Source organism: Bos indicus, chromosome 6 (assembly GCF_029378745.1).
Source record: "Bos indicus isolate NIAB-ARS_2022 breed Sahiwal x Tharparkar chromosome 6, NIAB-ARS_B.indTharparkar_mat_pri_1.0, whole genome shotgun sequence".
Classification (NCBI taxonomy): Eukaryota; Metazoa; Chordata; class Mammalia; order Artiodactyla; family Bovidae; genus Bos; species Bos indicus.
Genome location: NC_091765.1, coordinates 88,086,233 through 88,108,896, shown reverse-complemented (window position 1 = coordinate 88,108,896; position 22,664 = coordinate 88,086,233). Strand labels below are relative to the sequence as shown.

The window sequence follows — 22,664 nt, the reverse complement described above, 5'->3', positions numbered from 1 at the left end:
ATTAAGTGCACTCAGGAGTTATGTAACTTGAGGAATTTCAAATTTTAAAATAAAATTGAATTTTGTTGTATTTTTTTAAACTTTTTAATGTCAAGATACTTTATATATTTGCATTTTTTTCTTAATCAAGACATACCTGTACTTTAGTAATAGAAAGAAAAAAACACTCTATTTTTAGAAACTACTTGAAAGTCTTCCAGTTTTAATAAGATATGTATTCTGAAATATTTGTAATTTTTCATTCAAATTAAAACTCAGGCGATTTACATATCTATTTCATGTATACATTAGATTATACCTCAGGAGAACGATACCCGCTCTAGCCTGACATATAAGTACATCATCCATGAGGACTCTGCACCTACAATCAACAGCAACAATGTCATCCAGGAAGAATTAGATACTTTTGAGTGGGCATTGAAGAGCTGGTCTCAGTGTTCCAAACCCTGTGGTGGAGGTAACAAATTGAACACATTTATTATACTAAAATGTAATTCATATAAAAGCCAATCTTCTTCCTTCTGCCTTAAGGATTGTGTCTAACTGAGGATACAACCTGAGAAACACCAGACATAACCAGAACTTAAAGCATTTTGACTGAAATCTCAGGATCTACAAATGATAGGAATCCATTCATATATAGTAGACCATCTTAAAATTCCTTGGCCTTTTCCCCTTGTCTTATATCCATGCAGTGGTACCCTTAGTCACTTTATTCTTTCCTAACTCTCCCAAACCTCAGTGTCTTTTGTTCTTACCTTCCTTCTCCTCCACTTTTACTTTCCATACCTACGCATATCTTTTCAGCATTAATAATGAAAGAGCTCTTAGTTGCACTGTGTACCAGATACTACTTTAAGTGTTTTATACTTTAATGATGAAGGGCTCTAAGAGGTTGGTACTGTTTTAACCTCTGTCATACTGATGGGGAAACTGACGCACAGGGAAGATCAGTACAAACCCAGGTAGGTAGCCTGGCTTCTTCGTGCCTGTTTGTACTGCATTCTGCTACCTGTCTGCTCTCTTTCTGGAGTAGGTCCATTAAGCTCATCTCAAAGTTTCTCAGCCTCTCCCATTATCCATTCCTCTAGTTTGGAACAACAAGTGCTCCACAATGGAGCTAGCCTACACAGAATTCTCTCATAATAGTAACACTTAATAGTTGAAAACAAGAAATTATTCATAGTAGGGAATGCCTGGGTAAATATGTATACTTTTAAATTCAAAGGTGTATTTTTAAAGGTTTTTCTCTAGAAGGGACATAAAATGTTTTTAGATAATTATTTAAAATGACACTTTATGTACTTCCTTAGTGGTTCAGTGGCTAAGACTGCACTTCTACTGCAGAGGGCACAGATTCAGTCCCTGGTCAAGGAACTAAGATACTGTGTGCCACAGGTGTGGCCCAAAACTAAATAAAATAAAAATGATACTCTATCTACCACAAAAATGATTATTTAATTTGGATCTACTGCATCTGCCTGCAGTACAGGAGACCCAGGTTTGATCCCTGGGTCAGGAAGATCCCCTGGAAAAGGAAATGGCAATCTACTCCAGTATTCTTGACTGGAAAGTCCTATGGAAAAAGGAGCCTGGTGGGTTATAGTCCTTGGAGTCACAAGAGTTGGATACGACTTAGTGACTAAACCACCTCCAACCACCACTGCATCGTCAACATCTACTTGGTCACTAGACTTTCAGATACACCTTTTTAATATCTACTAGATCTATTCCTCCCTCATCAGCTTCCTTCTCGACTTTGAAAGGGAAGATTATTGCAGAAGTTTCCTAACTAGCCAACTAAATTTGATTTTCTTCTCTTCATTTCTAGGTAATTTCTTGAATGGATGAATAAATGAATGAATGAATGAGTAGAATTATATTCCCTGATTCAGATCCTTCATTCTCTCAACATGTTACCCTGAAGACAAAACATAATTTATGTAATATTCTTGACCAAAGTGAAAACCTGAATTGAACCATTACGAGACAGATAAACCCAGACTGTGGGACATTTTACAAAACAACTGGCTTATCATCTCAAAAATATTAAAAGACAGAAAGAGATTAAAACTATTCCTGATTAATTCCATGACTACTAAATGCAGTGCATGATCTTTGATTGGAGAAACATTTTTATAGAGTACATTATAGGGCAATTGATAAATTTTGAATATCATCTTTATATAATAGTATTATATTTGGGTTAAATATTCTGATTTTAAGAGTATATTGTGGTTGTGTGGGGAAATGTGCTTGTTATGAGCTATATGATGAGGTATTTGGAAGTGAAGAATCAGAATGTTAGCAACTTACTCTCAAAAGGTTCAGCAACATTTTATATGTAAACGTATATGTGGTACTGGTTTAGTTGCTAAGTCGTGTCTGACTCTTGGGATCCCATGGACTATAGCCTGCCAGGCTCCTCTGTCCATGGGATTCTCCAGGCAAGAATATTGAAGTGGGCTGCCATTTCTTTCTCCAGAGGATCTTCCCAACCCAGGAATCGAATCCGGGTCTCCTGCGTTGCAAGCAGATTCTTTACTGATATAATTTGTTTATTATATGTTATAATTAATATATATGATGTAAAAATATGTATATCAAATATGCTGACATGGTAACAAGAGATTAATCTAGGTGTAAGGCATATTCATTGTGCTTTCCTTACAGTTTTTTAGATTTGAAATTTTCCAAAATTAAAAAATTATATATATATATATATATATATATATATATATATATATATATATATGTTTTTTCAACGTCCAAGTTGGTGCCTGGGGAGACCCTCAATAACTCCCTGGATAAAGTCCAAACATTTGTCTGGCCCACAGGTCTTTTAAGATCAGATCCCATACTTCAGCCATTCAAAGAGCCCTGCGTTTTCTATGTCATTTCATTTGCTTGGAATATTATTCTGCTTCATTCTCTTTGTTGTGTTCAGTCTCTAAGTCATGGCCAACTCTTTTGGGACCCAGACACAGATACTGGAGAGGCTTGCCATTTCCTACTCCAGGCGATCTTCCTGACCTAGGGATCGAACTCATGTCTTCTACAGGGGCAAGCAGGTTCTTTACCACTGAGCCACCAGTGAAGTCCATGCCCTTTACTGGTGCTGTCTGAACTTGAGGATTCTGCCCAGGGAAGTGCTGATCTCGTAAACATTCTCTGTCTCTCCTCCAGCTAAGGTAGAGAACGTCCCCTCTGTGTTCCTTTGCCGCCCTCTACAGTCAATTATTGACATAGCTTTGTAGAAGCCTATGTCACTAGGTATGACATAGTTTTCCTATCTGACTATCTTACTAGACTGTATTTCAGGATCTAGTTCATTAACAAGCATGCAGTTGCTATTTAATACTTATTAAAGGATTTTTGTTGATTTTTATTTCATTATTTAATTTGCTTCTGGAACTAGACCACCTAGAACAGTGCCTGGCTCAATAAATACTTGACGAATGAAATGAATGAATAAATGGTCAAACAGGTGACAGAATGAATAAATGATTAAATCAAACATATATTTGCCTCCTCAGGTTTCCAGTACACTAAATACGGATGCCGTAGGAAAAGTGATAACAAAATGGTTCATCGCAGCTTCTGTGAGGTCAACAAAAAGCCAAAACCTATTAGAAGAATGTGCAATATTCAGGAGTGCACACATCCACTGTAAGCATTTATTTGACCTATCCTTATATATCAAGGAAAAAAATGAAAGGGATTTAAATGTCATTAGCTCTTTTTAGTTTTAATTTTTAGTCAAAGCTAATACGTGTACCTGCTTACAGTGATCAGATCATTTCATAGGAATTATACAAACCTTTAGTCCCGTGTTTTTAAACCATATTTCTGCTTCTCGCTTTTATTTCTGCCTCTCTTCTTTATTGAAGTATAGTTGATTTACAATATTGTGTTAATTTCAGGTGTGCAAGAAATGATTCCTTTTTTTTCAGATTACCTGACTTTATAGGCTATTACAAGATGTTGAATATAGTTCCCTGTCAGTCAGTTCAGTCAGTTCAGTCTCTCAGTCGTGTCCTACTCTTTGCGACCCCATGAATCACAGCACGCCAGGCCTCCCTGTCCATCACCAACTCCCAGAGTTCACTCAGACTCACGTTCATTGAGTCAGTGATGGCATCCAGCCATCTCATCCTCTGTCGTCCCCTTCTCCACCTGCCCCCAATCCCTCCCAGCATCAGAGTCTTTTCCAATGAGTCAACTCTTCGCATGAGGTGGCCAAAGTACTGGAGTTTCAGCTTTAACATCATTCCTTCCAAAGAAATCCCAGGGCTGATCTCCTTCAGAATGGACTGGTTGGATCTCCTTGCAGTTCCCTGTACTACACAGTAAATCCTTTTTGCTTCTCTATTTTAGGTATAGTAGTTTGTATCTCTTAATCCCGTACTCTTAATTTATTCCTCCTCACCTCCCTTTCCCCTTTGGTAACCATAAGTTTGTTTTCTATGTCTGTGAACCTGTTTCTGTTTTGTATATAGATTTGTTTGTATGTGTGTGCTGTGCTTAGTCACTCAGTCATGTCTGATTCTTTGTGACCCGATGGACTGTAGCCTGCCAGGCTCCTCTGTCCATGAGGATTCTCCAGGCAAGAATACTGGAGTGGGTTGTCATGCCCTCCTCCAGGGGATTTTCCCAACCCAGGGATCGAACCCAGGTTTCCCACATTGCAGGTGGATTCCTTACCATCTGAGCCACCAGGAACTTGACTTTATCCTTCTTGGGTCTGCTGAGTTAATTACCATATGGCCAGGTTTCCCTGGTGGCCAAAAGTACCTGTGACTATGAAGTATATACCTCTCATGTAATACCTATCTTCAAATGAGAGTCACTATTGAAGTCTTCAAAACTGAGTAAACTTTCTCAGTTGCCACCATTCATTCTTACTGTCAGTTGACAAACAAGGGCAATCTTAAACTCTGAAGAGCAAAAACGGCCAAGGTTTTAACTTGCTTATATTTTGGTGCTGCATATATGGGCTTCCCAGGCGGCTCAGTGGTAAAGAATCTGCCTGCCAATGCAGGAGTCACGATAGCTAGGTTGGAGAAAAAAACTGGCAACCCACTCCAATATTCCTGCTTGGGAAATCTCATGGGCAAAGGAACCTGGTGGACTACAGTCCATGAGGTGATGAAACAGTCAGACCTGACTTAGTGACTAAACGGCAACAACAACAAGCTCTGTATATACAGAAATTTTTAAAAATGCAGAGAGAAAGTAACTTTGGAAAGGACAAATAGTATGCTTCCATTACATTCTGACAGACTGATTAACTGGAGGTAATCAATGGTGACAACCCTTTGGGATATATGTAATGAAGAACTGTCTGTAATAGTGTATCCGTAGCTAATTTGGAGAGTGCTGGGACACTGACATTGAATTTGGATGTGTAATTTGGGAATGTCCCCGAGGAAATCTTTTTTAAAATATCTGCTTGGAAATGTTTCTATCAGGTATATTCATGGAAGCGGTTTCTGCTCAGGCACACAACTTTTATCAGGTCAAAAAGGGCCTATATGAAGAACAGAATTTTTCAAACATAATGGATATGTCAGGTAGCCTTCACAGCAACAACCATAGAGATGGAACAGAAATCTCAGAATATTAAAACATGAGTAAAGCATGAAGTAATGAAAAAGCAGCAGCAGTCAAATCAGTTTGTCATGGCAGGGACCAGATGGATCCTTTTTATATTTCCTATGAGATATTTAACACCCTGAGGCAAAATAAGTTCATTGGTATCATATTTTTAGATTCCACATATAAGTGATATCACATGATATTTGTCTTTTTCTGACTGACTTCACTTCCTATGATAATCTCCAGGTCCATCCATGATAGTGCATATGGTATTATTTCCTTCTTTTTTTGATGAGTAACAGCAATCAGTATACCACATCCTGTTTACCAGTGGGGGCTAGTTTTGAAACATGCCTGAATCTGAGGGGAAAACCTTAGGATGAGTTTCCAAAGCCCTCTGTAGATGATCCTTGTGGAAGAGAGAAGGTGGTTTCAAAGTCACCGGGGAGACAGGATACCAGGGCCTAAAACACAGAAGTGTCAGATCTATTTTTGTTAGAAAGTTCTGAGACTGATGTATCCATATTTCTGAAGTTGCCTCCTGGGCGGTACCTCACCCAGAGAGTAGGAAAACCTAGGCTTACGGTGCAGGAAGGGGCGCACGGCGCACCGGGGTTACCATGGGCAATGTTAACCCCTCACCCCCACCCCTGCAGCTGGGCGGCGGAAGAGTGGGAGCACTGCACCAAAACCTGCGGCACTTCCGGCTACCAGCTGCGCACGGTGCGCTGCCTCCAGCCGCTCCACGATGGCACCAACCGCTCGGTGCACAGCAAGTACTGCGCGGGCGACCGGCCCGAGAGCCGCCGGCCCTGCAACAGAGTGCCCTGCCCGGCCCAGTGGAAAACGGGGCCTTGGAACGAGGTGGGTGTGCGAACTCTGTGGGGCCGGGGGGGAGTATGTGTGTGAAAGCATGTGAAAACATATTTTAATTTCACTTCTGTATCAGGTGGGCTTTGTGTGAATGGAGAAACTGTCACATTGTTTGGAATCACTAAGCACCTGGGCATATAAAGAAAAAATTGATATTTTAAAACAGTGTTTGCATATAAGATTCATTGATGGGGGCAAACCACATTTGGATGCTTTGGGATACAAAGTTGTCTAAAAGGTGACTGATTTTCTAATAGTGTCAACCGCACTGTCCCTCCTAGATGTGTTTCAAATCCCTAACCTTGAATGCAGGGTCCTGCCCTGTTTGACACCGCATTGCTTTGTGTGTGTGTGTGTGTGTGTGTGTGTGTGTGTGTGTGTGTGTTTTAATTGAGGTATAATTGATACAACATTACCTTAGATTCAGGTGTACAACGTAATGATTTGGTATTTGTATACATTGCAAAATGATCACCAACAACAAACAAATAAATCCCACGATAACTCTTCTTAATCTGTCTTCCTTTATTCCACCTCTTTGTCCCAGTCTGAGGAAACTGTTCACTGTTCCAAAGACCAGCTGGTTGGAGCCTCCTGCCTTCTGGCTGGCTTGCCCTTCCCTTTCTATCTGACTATCTGCCCATCATCCATCAAGGCTCAGCTTCATGGTCCAAAATACCATGGGGTGCCTTTTCTGCAGTCCTTCTTCATTCCAAAAGCAGAAGCCTACCAATGGCTTGCTGATCACGGCAGTGTATCATAACTCCTGTCTTTGAGCTTGTGCTCAGCACTAGTCCAACCATTTCTCAAAAAAAAAAAAAAAAGAAAGGTACTTTGCTTCCCCAGTGCCCAGTTGGTGCCTGTCTAAATAACGTCTGTTTGGTGCTTGGCTGAATCAGTGTCTCGGTCCGTGTATTAACCACAGATCTTTGATGTTTCTAAAGATTCCAAATAAGGAATTATGGGGCCATAGAAGAGTGGCTAGGAGGACAGGGACTCAAAAAAGCAGATAGAAAATGAAAGAGGAAGTGGAGAACAGACCCAGGATGGAAGGAACAAGCCAATGAAAGTTATCTGCACAGGACTAGAAGAACTCACCTTTCACTCTCTTCAGAGCCCGAGAAGCAGCTTCTTCCTCTACAGATCCTACGTAGATCAATAGCACGGCTGTTCCTGGGCTTAGTTTTAGAGCAGTTAGCCCCTTCCTTAAATAAATGAATATGTGGGAATAGAGTAATAATAGTTCCAGCATAGCACATGAGTCAGTTTGCCATCTGTAAGGAAGGTGAGAGAAGGGGAAGCTCAATCTGAGATCCACTCCCTGAAAATGGACTCCACCACTGGTTTTAGGAACCTGCAGAAAGTGTTAACACTGTAACAATGACTTCTTCAGCATCAAATGCTTCCTAAGTGCCAGACTTATCTGCTTTACATACATTGTTTCCTTTGCTTCATTTACTCCAACAATTCTGTGAGGCTTTCAGAGAAAGAGCAATGTTCCCAGGCTGGTGAAGGATGGAGCCAGGTTATAAACAGGATTCTCTGTCTCCAAAGTCACTGTAACACTGCGCAGCAGAGAAAGAACTCCAGAGCTGTGTATGCATGTGTGCTTGTGTGTGCCTGTGTATGCCTGAGTGTGCACATGGGGAAAGGAAGGAAGGCAGTCTTGGTGGAGTAAAACGTCTACAAATCATAGCCTTTGTTTCTGTAGTGTTCAGTGACCTGCGGTGAGGGAACAGAGGTGAGGCAGGTCCTCTGCAGGGCCGGTGACCACTGCGACGGGGAGAAGCCTGAGTCTGTCCGAGCTTGTCAGCTGCCTCCCTGTAATGGTAGGTGTGACACTGATTGATTTCTCTGCTCTGACCATGGTTAACTTTTTTCTTTATTTTGATTTTTTAATTAATTCATTTATTTTAATTGGAGGACAATTACTTTACTGTGATGGCTTTTGCCATACACGAACAAGAATCGGCCATAGGTATACATGTGTCCCTCCATGCTGCAACTCCTCCCTACCTCCCTCCCCTCCCCTATTGCTCTAGGTTGTCCCAGAGCATCGGCTTTGAGTACCCTGCTTCATGCATCAGACTCGCACTATGACCATGTTTTTGAGCCTCAAAAAAGGAGAATTTCCTCTGGGGACAAGCTCTGGAATTTTCATTTACTTATTGAAAAATAACTTTAGGAAAACACATTTGAAATATTAGCCTAATACAGTTCTTTAAGATGGGTGTCTGAGGCAGTATCCCCTCCAGCGTCACCACTGCAGCCTCCATGGTTCCCAGTCGACGGTAATGCTGGGGTGAGGGCCTTATCATCCCATATGAAGTTTCTGTCAATCTGTGTTTCTAGAAGAAGCTGCTTATTTTCTCTCTGATTTTCTTTATAACTTCACAGTATTGTTAAAGGCATAATAATGCAGAATGTTATGCAATGTTTTACTAAAATTATTCAGTTGAGACATGCAGATGATAAATGTCATTCACAAAGCCGTTTCCAAATGCATCCATATCCATGAAAGTGAAAGTCACTCAGTCATGTCTCTTTGCGACCCCTTGGACTATACAGTCCATGGAATTTTCCAGGCCAGAATACTGGAATGAGTAGCCTTTCCCTTCTCCAGGGGATCTTCCCAACCCAGGGATTGAACCCAGGTCTCCTGCATTGCAGGTGATTCTTTACCAATTGAGCTATGAGGAAAGCCCAAATATTCAACAAATGTGCTTGCAAAATAGGCACCTTGTACCTAGGCTAAAATTTACTTGACCTATTCCTTCAGTATTGCAAAAACAGAGTCTCTTTTTTTTATTTTAAAGTGCAGATCTTCCTCAATTTACAAGAGAGTTATATCCTGATAAACTCTTTCTGAGTTGAAAATGCATTCAGTCAAAAATGCATTTAATACAACTAACTTACAGAACAGGGCTTCCAAAGTGGCTCAGTGATAAAGAACCTGCCTGCCAATGCAAGAGATGTAGATTCCATCCCTAGGTGGGGAAGATTCCCTGAAGGAGGAAATGGCAACCCACTCCAGTTTTCTTGCCTGGAAAATTCCATAGACAGAGGAGCCTGGTGGACTAGGGTCTCAAAGAGTCAGACATGACTGAGCATGCATGCATATGTCATCACATGTGCACAACTTACTGAATACTGTACCCTAGCCTTAAACATGCTCTTAACACTTATGTTAGCCTACACTTGGGCAAAATCATCTAACCCAAAGCCTATGAACAGTTGTCTGGGTACAGTGTGATTAAAAGTTGTTTGCCCTGATGATCACCTGACTGACTGGGAGCTGCGGCTGCTGCCCTGCATCACGAGAGGATCATTCCACTTATCACTAACCCAGAAAAGATCCAAATTCAAAATTTGAAGTACAGTTTCTACTGAATGTATATGGCTTTCACGCCATTGTGAAATCCATAAATCAAAAGTGGGACTGTCATGAGTCCGGGATGTCTGTATAATTCAATTTGCTGTTGTAATAAATAGCATATATTGGATGGTTTCAGCTTCTATAACTCTGTCTCCCTCTTCTTCCTTTTCTGTCACTCTCTCTACATCTGCCTGTGTGCTGTCTGTCTCATTTTGTGTCTCCACTTCACTCTCCTCTCATTTGCTCTGTGGGTCTCACTCCCTGTTTCTGATTTGCTGTCACCTGCTATTTGTGGGTTGCTCACGTCCTGTGTGCACCACACGTGTTTTTTTCCACTCACTTTTTCTTCTCTCCCTCTCTCACTCACTCTTTCTCTCCTAGTCTCCCTGCCTCCTCCTCATCTCTCTCTCTCCCTTTCCTCTTCTCTCTCCTGGTGTCTTCCTGACTCTTCTTTTTCTTCATTTCCCTCTTTTTCTCCCTGATACCCCTCATCCTTCCCTTTCTGGCACATGTGTCTAAAAGTGTCTTTCTTTCTCCTCCACTTTTTTTCTGTCCTTTTCTCCCCTCTGTCTCTGCCATTACTTGTCTGTCTCTCCATCTTCCCATTTCTTCCCTATCTCTTGTCTTCCCCGCCTTCTTTCTTTCCCAACTCCCGGTGTCCCTTCCCTTCTGATTCTCCGTGGCTGTCTCTCTCTCCCTTCCTATTCTCCCATTGCCTGTCTAATCTTCCAAAGTAACCTTATGAATTATTTCTCTGCATATTTGCCTTTGCTAATGTTGGGTGGCATGAACAAGTATGACCATGAGGGGGAGACAAAGGACTTACATACTTAATCATTTTTCTCTGGAAAGTATATTTGAAAGTTCAAAGCACAAGTCAAAGCCAGAATAACAAATTGACCTACTCAGAAGCTGTAAAATTTACTGTCACCATAATATTTTACTCTTATATAAGTGTTACTGTCAGAAGGGTAAACACTTTGTGAGTAAGCTTTATTGATCTTAACAACTGGTAGAGCTGCATATTTTTGCAAATATGCCCAATTGTCAGCAGGTATGTGTTTGATTCTCTTCCTTAATCCAAAAGAAAATATTATAGGCATAGAAAGACATAAGCATAGAAAAAATAATTTGGATACAATAAGGAATTGATACTTGACGTAAAACCCATTAATTTGCAGGTATTTGCAACCTAACTAGGATTACAACCTAATTCTTTCCTAGTATGAGATATTCAAATGCATCATACTATATCATAGGCGTGTAAATATCAGGCAAAGACAAGTCATCTTAGAGTTTAGGAAGTGGACATGACATTCTAACTCTAACAAAGGTGAGAAGGTTTAATCTTTATTGGTCTTGCCAACTGACCCTCCTTTTTTGATCCCCCCCTCAAACTTTAGAAAAGGAATTCAATTTCTTTGGCAAGTTATATAGCAAGTTCCTTACCTAGCAATGTAGAATTACCCAACATTACATTGTCATTGTGATTGTATTACATAAATGCCACAATTTATAATTCTTTGCATTTATTATTTGGATATGAGATCAGTATTCTGTGTTGGATTATGCACATGGGCTCTGCATAGAATGTGCCCTGGAATGGCTAAAAAGAAGTACAGACTTTTTATGAACTCAACGTTTGGATTTTTTGAAATCTAATTCTTACAACTTATGATTAATAAAGTTTTGGAATTTTATTTTAATTCCAAAAATTAATAAATATTAAATTTATTAATAAAATAATGGAAATAGTATGTACAAACACACCTACCAAGTGTTTTATAAGTGGTACTTAGTATTCTTTAAAGTACTGTCAATTCGATAAAATTAACCATGTATTATTCATAAGAAAGTTGGCACATGTTACCCAGATTTGTGCTTTCAAATAACAAATAACCTGAGAACATTCAATGGTAAACATGAAACCATTGCTTCACTCTGGAGAATATCCTCTGAATCAAAATTGTATCTTGATTTTTCTTTTAGTAATATAGTTTTAAGATTTAATATGTTCCAACAGATCTTTAGTATTTTTTATTTTAAATTTAAACTTAATATAGAGACTGCTGCTGCTGCTAAGCCGCTTCAGTCGTATCCAACTCTGTGCGACCCCATAGACGGCAGCCCATTAGGCTCCTCCGTCCCTGGGATTCTCCAGGCAAGAACACTGGAGTGGGTTGCCATTTCCTTCTCCAATGCATGAAAGTGAAAGTGAAGTCGCTCCATCGTGCCGGACTCTTAGCAACTCCATGGACTGCAGCCTACCAGGCTCCTCTGTCCATGGGATTTTCCAGGCAAGAGTACTCTATCATAAAGACAGAAGTATCATAAAATTTTAAAAAACAGATGCCTCTCTGTATCTTAAAAGTATGATAAATCCAATATTCTATTTTCTAAAATCAGAAATACATTCCTAAGAAGAAAACAATACCCTCTATCTGAAGACTCTTGATGGGAATGTGAAAGTGCTGGTCAATCCAAGTGCTTTGCACAGAGAGAACAACTTTTTTAAGTAAATTTATTCTAATATTCATATTTTAACTCAAAGGCTCATGTGGAAAACACCCATCAATGTTAGATCTTAGTTAAATCTTTTTATATTCATAAATGATTTTCATGCTTTTCCTCCTTTTATTTTTAGCTATATTTATTTTATATTTAAAATGAAATATAGTTGGCATACAGTATTATTTCATTATGTAATGAGGACCACAATAAGTCTGTCCCCATACAAAGTTATCACCATATGACTGGCCATATTCCTTATGCTCTGTGGGACATCCCTATGGCTTATTTATTTTGTAATTGGAGGTTTGTACCTCTTAATCTCCTTTACCTATTTTGCCCCTCCCTTAGCAACCACTCCTTTGTTCTCTGAATCTATGATTCTGTTTTTTTGTGTTTTTTTTAGATTCCACATATAAGTGAGTTCATACAATATATATCCTTTTCCGTCTGTCTTATTTCACTTAGCATAATGCCCTCTAGCTCCATGCATATTGTCCACCATTTATGTTTGGACATATGTCTTATTTTGTTTTTCTTTGAATCTCTGTAGATGAGCCATGTTTGGGAGATAAGTCCATATTCTGTCAAATGGAGGTGCTGGCACGATACTGCTCCATACCAGGTTATAACAAGTTATGTTGTGAGTCCTGCAGCAAGCGCAGTAGCACCCTGCCACCGCCGTACCTTTCAGAAGCTGCTGAAACTCATGATGATGCTATCTTTAACCCCAGTGACCTCCCCGGATCTCTAGTGATGCCTACATCTTTGGTTCCATACTATTCAGAGACTCCTGCTGAAAAGAAGAAATCTTTGAGCAGAATCTCTTCCATAGCAGGTCCAAATGAGCCTGCTGCTTTCAGGTCAAACAGTAAATCCAATGGTGCTAACCTATCCCAGAGGCAAGCACAGCCAGCAGAAAATGCAACTCTAGGACCCGCCTCCCCACCCACCAAGAGTGGCCACCTCAGTTCATCTCCACAACTGGCTGCTGCCCGCTTCCTTGCAGCCAGTGGTTCCATAGGTGCTTCTTCTCAAGCAAGAACCTCAAAGAAAGATGAAAAGCTTATAGACAAGAGACGTCCGCTAAGATCATCCACATTGGAAAGATGAGCAAGTGAAGCCATAAGGCTCAACGTCGGTGAAAAATCTGGAGGACCTGCCTCTCTCCATGGTGCATACAGCTTGTTTAAAGTGGAATTCTCCATAAATCGTCAGCTCATTTTCTCTGTGAGTGGAAGAAAAAAAAGTGCTGGTTCACTTTCTAGTTGCTTTCGTCCTCCTTTTGTTCTGCCTCGACTCATTTACCAGAATTCATTGGAAGAAAGCACCAAAGATTATTGACCGGAGGAAAGTAAGTTGCTAGGTGTGTGGGTCATTTTCTAAAGCAGGAAAGGGACTGGAACCAATTGTGCATATCAGCTGATTTCTTTTTTAATTTTAAAAAAATTCAGTAAAAAGAAGAAAGAGATGCCAATGGTTTACACTTTAACAAAAAGTTTTGAAGCAATGAATTCTTAGACTTGTATTCCTATTTATCTATATTAGAAATATTGTATGAGCAAATTTGCAGCTGTTTGTGTAAATACTGTATATTGCAGAAATCAGTATTATTTTAAGAGATGTGTTCTCAAATGATTGTTTACTGTGTTACATTTCTGGATGTTCTAGGTGCCTGTCATTGAGTATTGCCTTATTTGACATTGTATGAGTTGATTTTCAAAGGAAAATATTACAAAGAAGTTAGAATTGCAGCTACTGACAATACAAAGGGTGGTGGTATGTAGTTTTGTTTGATCAACAATGTGACACTTAAATTAGAGAAAAAGAGTAGATAAGCTGCAGATATTACCTTCCATCCTTTAAATAAAGAAGAATAAGATTAGTGTCTTAGCATACGTGTAGTCACAGGGAACAGAGACCAGTAAATGAGCCCATGCAAGACAAAACAGAAACCTTTTTAGCAGGGCTTCAATAGACACCATTGGTTGTCCTCTGTTCTTGTGTTGTTTTTAATCGTCCCATTGTTGACATATACAAATGTGTATACTCAATGTACTGTAATAATAATGAAAAATGTTCTGAGATCATTTGTATGTTGGTAGCTGAGAAAAGCATCATGAAACTAGATTAACACTCAATAGAGCAGGGCTGTAGGGCTCTAGAAGCAGGTTCAAGAAAGTATTTGTCAATGGTTGCGATATTTATTTTCCGCATGGTTCATATTCACATGCTCACAACCACAATGCATCTGACTGCAATAATGTGCTAGTAATTTATGTCAGTGATCAGTTTACTTACAGTGAAGCCAGAAATTCCAGGGAGTAGATGTAAAGTATCTGTATATAGAATTCAGAACTGAAGATATTTATTAAAATTTGATTTTTTTTCTTGATAGTATTTTTATGTACTAAATATTTACTCTAATACCAATGCCATATTTTGGTAAACTAGAGAGACATAATTAGAGCTGCATGCTTTGTTCTGTACATAGAGGAGAAATTTAAGCAAAATAAAGCAGCCAAATCAAAGAACTAAATTTGAACAAAATTGATGTTATGCAAACCTTTTGCAATTTTAGAGGAGTTGATGCAAAGTTGATAACTTGTTCCCCTTCAATGAAACATAAAATTGTATGGGCTCAGACAGCTAGCTGTTTAATGAAATAGTAAATTAGAAATACCAGAAAAGAAGTATGTGAAAGAAATGAGTATTTCATGAATTACACTTAAAAGGAAAAAGAAAGATAAATGTTGTCAGCATAATGATTTTGAAGTCAGTTTCTGAACCATCTAAAATGTAAATATGTTAACCTCTCAACACAGAAAATGTGCAAAAACTTTTTGCATTTTAACCATGGTAAAAATAACAGCTTCACCTATTGACTCTATACCTCTAAAGAATCGCTGCTACTTGGTGCAAGACTTTTGAAGGTCAAATGAATTAGGTGAATTCCAGATTGGAAATCTCTGAGCCTCAAGCAGAAATCTTTTTTTTTTTTTTCCCCTAAAATTTCAGAATGAAATTCTCTCTAGTTCGCTTGCGTGTGCATGCATCTAGTCCACAGGGGATTACAAAGAAAGCTGGTCACACACATACACCTCTCATAAAGATGTATATATTCATTATACTTCTGATCTTTGAGCTTCCTTTTCTACTAAGCTAAAAATTCCTTTTTATCAAAGTGTACACTACTGATGCTGATTGTTGTATTGGGAGCACGTAGCAATAAAAATGTTAACAAAGTATAGACCTGGCTCAATTGACATTTTTATCATTAGATTCATCACTGAGTAATGGTAACCAAGTTCTTTCCTCCCACAAAATGAAATAGTATCAAGTTCAATTGCTACTTATACTTTCTCCAAAGGGGCTCAAAGAAAGTGACAGGGGCTCTTCTTTTCATATCAGGGTGTATCATACAATTTTTTACAAAAGAAAATAAGAGGTTGTGAGGTGACTTTTTTTGTCTAAGTCCATTCCACAGAGCTTGAAGAGAGAGAAAGTGGCAATAATCTATTGGGATAAGAAGGAAAAGGGGTCCTTCTAGTTTTAAAATGTGTCATCTCAGGATAGTTTTTAGAAAAGCTGCCATCAGCTCTGAACCCTGAGGACTGCTGGAAATACATGACCCAGGACTCAGGAGGACCATCCAGAGGAGGGGACTTCGTCATGTAACAAGGAGATACAGTGTTGCCACAGTTTCTAGTCTAAGCTGCAAAGGCTGACGACTCAGGTTTGCACCCCACCTACCACTTCACACCTGAATTGATCTTGGGTGATCTAACTAGATTTCAGTTTCCTCATCTGCCAAACGGGAGGCAGAATTATCAAATTTCACTGTGGAACTGCTGTTAAAAATGAGCTTAAGTAAAACTGTTAGCCAAGCCCTAACATATAGTAATTCAAAATAAATATCAACTGCGTCATTGTGGTTCCTCCAATCTCCTCATCATCTTCAGTTCAGTTCAATTCAGTTGCTCAGTTGCATCTGACTTTTTGCAACCCCATGAACTGCAGCACGCCAGGCCTCCCTGTTCGTCACCAACTCCCAGAGTTTACCCAAACTCATGTCCATTGAGTCAGTGATGCCATCCAACCATCTCATCCTCTGTCATCCCCTTCTCCTCCTGCCCTCAATCTTTTCCAGCATCAGGGTCTTTACCAGTGAGTCAACTCTTCGCATCAGGTGGCCAAAGTATTGGAGTTTCAGCTTCAACATCAGTCCTTCCAGTTAACACCCAGGACTGATCTCCTTAAAGATGGACTGGTTGGATCTCCTTGCAGTCCAGGGGACTCTCAAGAATCTTTTCCAACACCACTGTTCAAAAGCATCAATTCTTCGGCACTCAGCTTTCTTTATCATCCATCATCTTCACTATGTAGCAAAATCACAGCATTTTTTTAGACTCTGCAACTTGCTTGGCTTATGGTCACCATGCCTCATTAATGGTTGTAGAGAACAACGTTTCAGGATCAAAAGACAAACAATTTATCTTTAAAAATTGATAGGAAGGACAAACTATTTGCAAATAATCTCCGATCATTGATTTGAAAGAATTTTAGCAGAATATACCCACTCCCCATTTATGAACAATAAATAGTGAAAGTAAGGAATAATTATGTATCTCTGCAAAGATGGTAAGTGGTACAATAATGCCCAAAATTATTAGCAAATAAAATGTTTCTCATGTATTGACATTAATTAATACACTTTGTAAAAATGTCAAGTCATTCCTTTCTACATATTATGAAGACACTGAAATGTAAGATATAAGAGAAAAAAATTAATTGAAATGATGAAAACATAGAAAAGGATAATACTTGTTTTTTAAAATACTAAAGAGTTAAAAAGTAAAATGCTAAAGTAAAACTGCATTCAGTCAATTCAGTTCAGTCGCTCAGTCGTGTCCAACTCCTTGGGAACCCATGGACTGCATCACGCCAGGCCTCCCTGTCCATCAACTCCCAGAGCTTGCTCAAATTCATGTCCATCAAGTCAGTGATGCCATCCAAACATCTCATCCTCTGTCATCTGCTTCTCCTCCAGCCTTCAGTATTTCCCTGCATCAGGGTCTTTTCCAATGAGTCAGTTCTTTACATTAGATGGTCAGAGTATTGGAGTTTCAGCTTCAACATCAGTCCTTCCAATGAATATTCAGGACTGATTTCCTTTAGGATGGACTGGTTGGATCTCCTTGCAGTCCAAAGGACTCTCAATAGTCTTCTCCAACATCACAGTTCAAAAGCATTAATTCTTCATTGCTCAGCTTTCTTTACAATTCAACTCTCACATGACTACTGGAAAAACCATGGCTTTGATTATATGGACGTTTGTTGGCAAAGTAATGTCTCTGCTTTTGAATATGCTATCTAGTTGGTCATAGCAGTTTTAATTTCATGGCTGCAGTCACCCTCTGTAGTGATTTTGGAGCCTCCCCAAAATAAAGTCTTTCACTGTTTGCATTGTTTCCCCATCTGTTTGCCATGAAATAAAAGCAATGTCCCCATTATCTTTGCCATGGAGATGGGACCAGATGCTATGATCTTCATTTTTTTAGTGTTGAGTTTTAAGCCAACTTTTTCACTCTCTTCTTTCACTTTCATCAAGAGGCTCTTTAGTTCTTCTTCACTTTCTGCCATAAGAGTGGTGCCATCTGCGTATCTGAGGTTATTGATATTTCTCCTGGCTATCTTGATTCTAGCTTTTGCTTCATTCAGCCCGGCATGAAGCAGGGTGACAGTATACAGCTTTGGCGTACTCCTTTCCCAATTTGGAACTAGTCTGTTGTTCCGTGTCCAGTTCTAACTGTTGCTTCTTAACCAGCATATATATTTCTCAGGAGGCAGGTAAGGTGGTCTGGTATTCCCATCTCTTTAAGGATTTTCCACTGTTTGTTGTGATCCACACAAAGGCTTTGGCATAGTCAATAAAGCAGTAGTAGTTCTAGGATCCAACAAATGTTGGCAATCTGATCTCTGGTTCCTATGCCTTTTCTAAATCCAGCTTGAACATCTGGAAGTTCACAGTTCACATACTGTTGAACCCTAGCTTGGAGAATTTTGAGCATTACTTTGCTAGCCTGTGAAGTGAGTGCAATTGTGAGGTAGTTTGAACATTCTTTGGCATTGCCTTTCTTTGGAATTGGAATGAAAACTGGCCTTTTCCAGTCCTGTGGCCACTGCTCAGTTTTCCAAATTTGCTGGCACATTGAGTGCAACACTTTCACAGCATCATCTTTTAGGATTTGAAATACTTCAACTGGAATTCCATCACCTCCACTAGCTTTGTTTGTAGTGATGCTTCCTGAGGCCCACTTGACTTCACATTCCAGGATGTCAGGCTCTAGGTGAGTGATCACAGCATCGTGATTGTCTAGGTCAGGAAAGTCTCTTCTGTGTATTCTTGCCCCCTCTTCTTGATATCTGCTGCTTCTGTTAGGTACATACCATTTCTGTCCTTTATTGTGCCCATCTTTGCATGAAAAGTTCCCTTGGTATCTCTAATTTTCTTGAAGAGCTCTCTAGTCTTTCCCATTCTATTGTTTTCCTCCCTTTCTTTTCATTCATTACTGAGGAAGGCTTTCTTATCTTTCCTTGCTATTCTTTAGAACTCTACATTCAGATGTTTATATCTTTCCTTTTCTCCTTTGCCCTTAGCTTCTCTTCTTTTCTCAGCTATTTGTAAGGCCTCCTCAGACAAACATTTTGGCCTCTTTTGCATTTCTTTTTCTTGGGGATGGTCTTGATCTCTGCCTTCTGTACAATGTCATGAACCTCCATCCCTAGTTCTTCAGGCATTCTGTCTATCAGATCTAATCACTTGAATCTATTTGTCACTTCCACTGTAAAATTGTAAGGGATTTGATTTAGGTCATACCTGAATGCCTAGAGTCTAAAGTCTAATGTTTTCCCTACTTTCTTCAATTTAATCTGAATTTGGCAATAAAGCCTTCACGATCTGAGCCATAGTCAGCTCCTGGTCTTATTTTTGCTGTGTAGAGCTTCTCCATCTTTGGCTGCAAAGAATATAATCAATCTGATTTCAGTATTGACCATCTGGTGATGTCCAGGTATAGAGTCTTTTCTTGTGTTGCTGGAAGAGGGTGTTTGCTCTGATCAATGCTTTCTCTTGACAAAACTCTGAAAATTCTGTCAGTCTTTGCCCTGCTTAATTTTTTACTCCAAGGCCAAACTTGCCTGTTACTCTAGGTATGTCTTGAATTCCTACTTTTGCATTCCAGTCCCCTATGATGAAAAGGACATCTATTTTGGGTGTTAGTTCTAGAAGATCTTGTAGGTCTTCATAGAACCACTCAACTTCAGCTTCTTCAGCATTATTAGTTGGGGCATAGACTTGGATTACTGTGATATTGAATGGTTTGCTTTGGAAATGAACAGAGATCATTCTGTCATTTTTGAGGTTGCACTCAAGTACTGCATTTTAGACTCTTTTGTTGACTATGACGGTTACTCCATTTCTTCTAAGGTATTCTTACCCGTAGTAGTAGATATAGTCGTCTGAGTTAAATTCCCTGATTCCAGTCCATTTTAGTTCACTGATTCCTAAAATGTCGATTTTCACTCTTCCATCTCCTGTTTGACCACTTCCAAATTGCCTCGATTCATGGACCAAACATTCGAGATTCCTATGCAATATTGTTCTTTACAGCATTGGATTTTAATTCCATCACCAGTCACATCCACAACTGGACGTTGTTTTTGCTTTGGCTCCATCTCTTCATTCTTTCTGGAGTTATTTCTCCACTGATCTCTAGTAGCATATTGGGCACCTACTGACCTGGGGAGTCCATCTTTCAGTGTCATATCTTTTTGCCTTTTCATGGGGTTCTCAAGAATACTGAAGTGGTTTGCCATTCCCTTCTCCTGTGGGCCACATTTTGTCAGAACTCTCCACCATGATCCATCTGTCTTGGGTGGCCCTACATGGCATGGCTCATAGTTTCATTGAGTTAGACAAGACTGTGGTCCATGTGATCAGTTTGATTAGTTTTCTGTGATTATGGTTTTCAATCTGTCTGCCCTCTGAGGGATAAGGATTAGAGGCTTATGGAAGCTTCCTGGTGGGAGAGACTGACTGTGGGGAAAACTTGTTCTGATGGGCAGGGCCATGTTCTTGAATCCAATTTTCTGTTGATGGGTGGGGCTGTGTTCCCTCCTTGGTGCACACAAGGTTTTGTTTGTGTCCTCCAAGAGTTTGTTTCCCAAGTCCTGTGTAAGTTCTGGTGGCACTATGGTGGGGTTAATGGTGACCTCCTCCAGGAGGGCTTACTGTCGGGTCTACTGTACCCAGAGCCCCTGTCTCTGCGACTGGCCACTGCTCACCCGTACCTCCATAGGAGACACTAAGACATTGAAAGGCAGGTCTTGCTCAATCTGTGGGATCTCCTGGTGCTCGTGAGGTTTTGTTTGAGTCCTCTGAGCATCTCTGGTGCGTGTGGGGCTTGGGGTTTTATTCTAAACGAGATTTTGCCCCTGTGGCTCAGCGGATGAAGAATCTGCCTGCAATGTGGAAGACCTGGGCTCAATCCCTGCGTTGGGAAGATCCCCTGGAGAAGGGAACGGCTACCCACTACAGTATTCTGGCCTGGAGAATTCCATGGACTATCCATGGGATCCCAAAGAGTCCAACACGACAGAGCAACTTTCACTTCACTTCAAAACTGCATAAAATGAGGTAAAATATCAGATGCATAAGTAAAATATAACAAACAGGCTTTATTAACACATCAATTAATACATTCGAAAACATTCTGAGCCCAGACACTTTTGAATAATACACTTTGAGCTAGTGAGCTAGTGATAAAATTTTTAATTTATTTAAAATATTCCTATCAAGAAAAACATAATCTACTGAAATAAATTTGTCAACAAAAGCACAAATTCTAAACCAAAACAAGGTGTTATAAATTCTGCAAACTCATTGTAGAGTTTACCAAAGATTTGGAATGACCCCTAAATTTCTCCCATCCTGACTTATGGCACGGGTGTAAAAAGGTTACTCAGCTACTTCCCTGGTGACACTAGTGTTACTTCCTTAATATGGTTGGTCAGAAAAGCTGCTCTTTTCCAGTCAACTCACAGTTTTAGTTAAATTGTTGATTTGACCAATTAGCTTTTAATCACTTGATTGTTAGCAATTTCCCTGGGGCTGAGTAGTGTTGCCTGTCTTTTTAAACTATCACCTCCCCCAAAAAATATTTTGATGTCAAGGAAGAAAATAATCATTCACACCCAAGTGTTATTCACACTCAGATCACAAGTGTTAATATCCTACTCTATAGTATCATTCCCAAAGCTTAAACCAAAAAAAAAAAAAAAAAAAGGCAAACAAAGCTCTTCTACAGTCCTCTGCTGAATAAACACATAAAATAACAAAGTGGGAAGGATATCCAAAAAAGAGGAGATATATGTGTGTATGGCTGATTCACTTTGCTACAGAACAGAAACTAACACAACATTATAAAGCAACTATACTCCAATAAAATTTTAAAAAAAGAAAAAAAGGAAACACTTATCTATCACTTGCCATCATCTCTTTTCAGGATATAGTGAAAGAGGCTCCTGGTGGCAGAATTGAAGACACTTAGATAAGATAGACTGGGGTCCACAGAAAAGTACCTCCTTTTGGAGGAAAGCATTTGAACCCTCGAGAGAGGAACCTGGAGTTTTGGGGGGCATCATAGAGGACTTCAAGAAGCAGGTGTGTGGAAGTGAGGATTCTTTTATAACGAGTTTTTAAAAATCCTTGTTTTTGTTGTATGTACCCCCACTCTCCTCCCCACTCACAGAGACATTCCACAAGACTTTAGTAAAACTGCTTTTGGAGTCTTTTGAATGCTACACTGAGCAGAAACAAGAAGGGAAGGTAGGTGAGTGTGTGTGTGTGTGTGTGAGAGAGAGAAAGAGACAGAGATATAGAGACAGAAAGAGAGGGACAATGAGAGAGAGACAGAGAAAGAGAGCACGCATGAGATTGGCATGTAATAAATGGTAAGTTAATACCATAACCATGGATGAGACTGTCCACATAAATTACTAGACTATTTTGTGGTGCTGGCTGGTTTCTACTCTACTTTTTACTTCATGCTGTCAACCACATACTTGTGACCTGGTGAATTAAGATACAACAGTTCTCCTCTCTTTAAATTTAATCTCTAATAATTAAACACTCCCTCTAAGATAAAATTGGCATGCTTTGGTATTGCAGGAGGCTAGAGAAATCTATATATAGATGCTTCTAGGGGTGCTGTGTCAGAAAAATATGACCACCTATAAATGGTACAAA

The 22,664-nt window shown here is 39.6% G+C and overlaps 1 protein-coding gene across 1 annotated transcript in view; it reads left to right on the top strand.

Annotated features, from left to right (window-relative positions):
- ADAMTS3 (ADAM metallopeptidase with thrombospondin type 1 motif 3) overlaps positions 1–15,369 on the top strand; it is a 280,678-nt gene extending 265,309 nt beyond the window's left edge. The window contains exons 18-22 of the mRNA XM_019962898.2: positions 292–457; positions 3,537–3,669; positions 6,255–6,462; positions 8,183–8,300; positions 12,909–15,369. Coding sequence (XP_019818457.2) covers positions 292–457; positions 3,537–3,669; positions 6,255–6,462; positions 8,183–8,300; positions 12,909–13,468 — 1,185 coding nt within the window. The 3' untranslated portion in view covers positions 13,469–15,369. The remainder of the gene's footprint in view (positions 1–291; positions 458–3,536; positions 3,670–6,254; positions 6,463–8,182; positions 8,301–12,908) is intronic.
- The last annotated feature ends 7,295 nt before the right edge of the window (positions 15,370–22,664 follow it).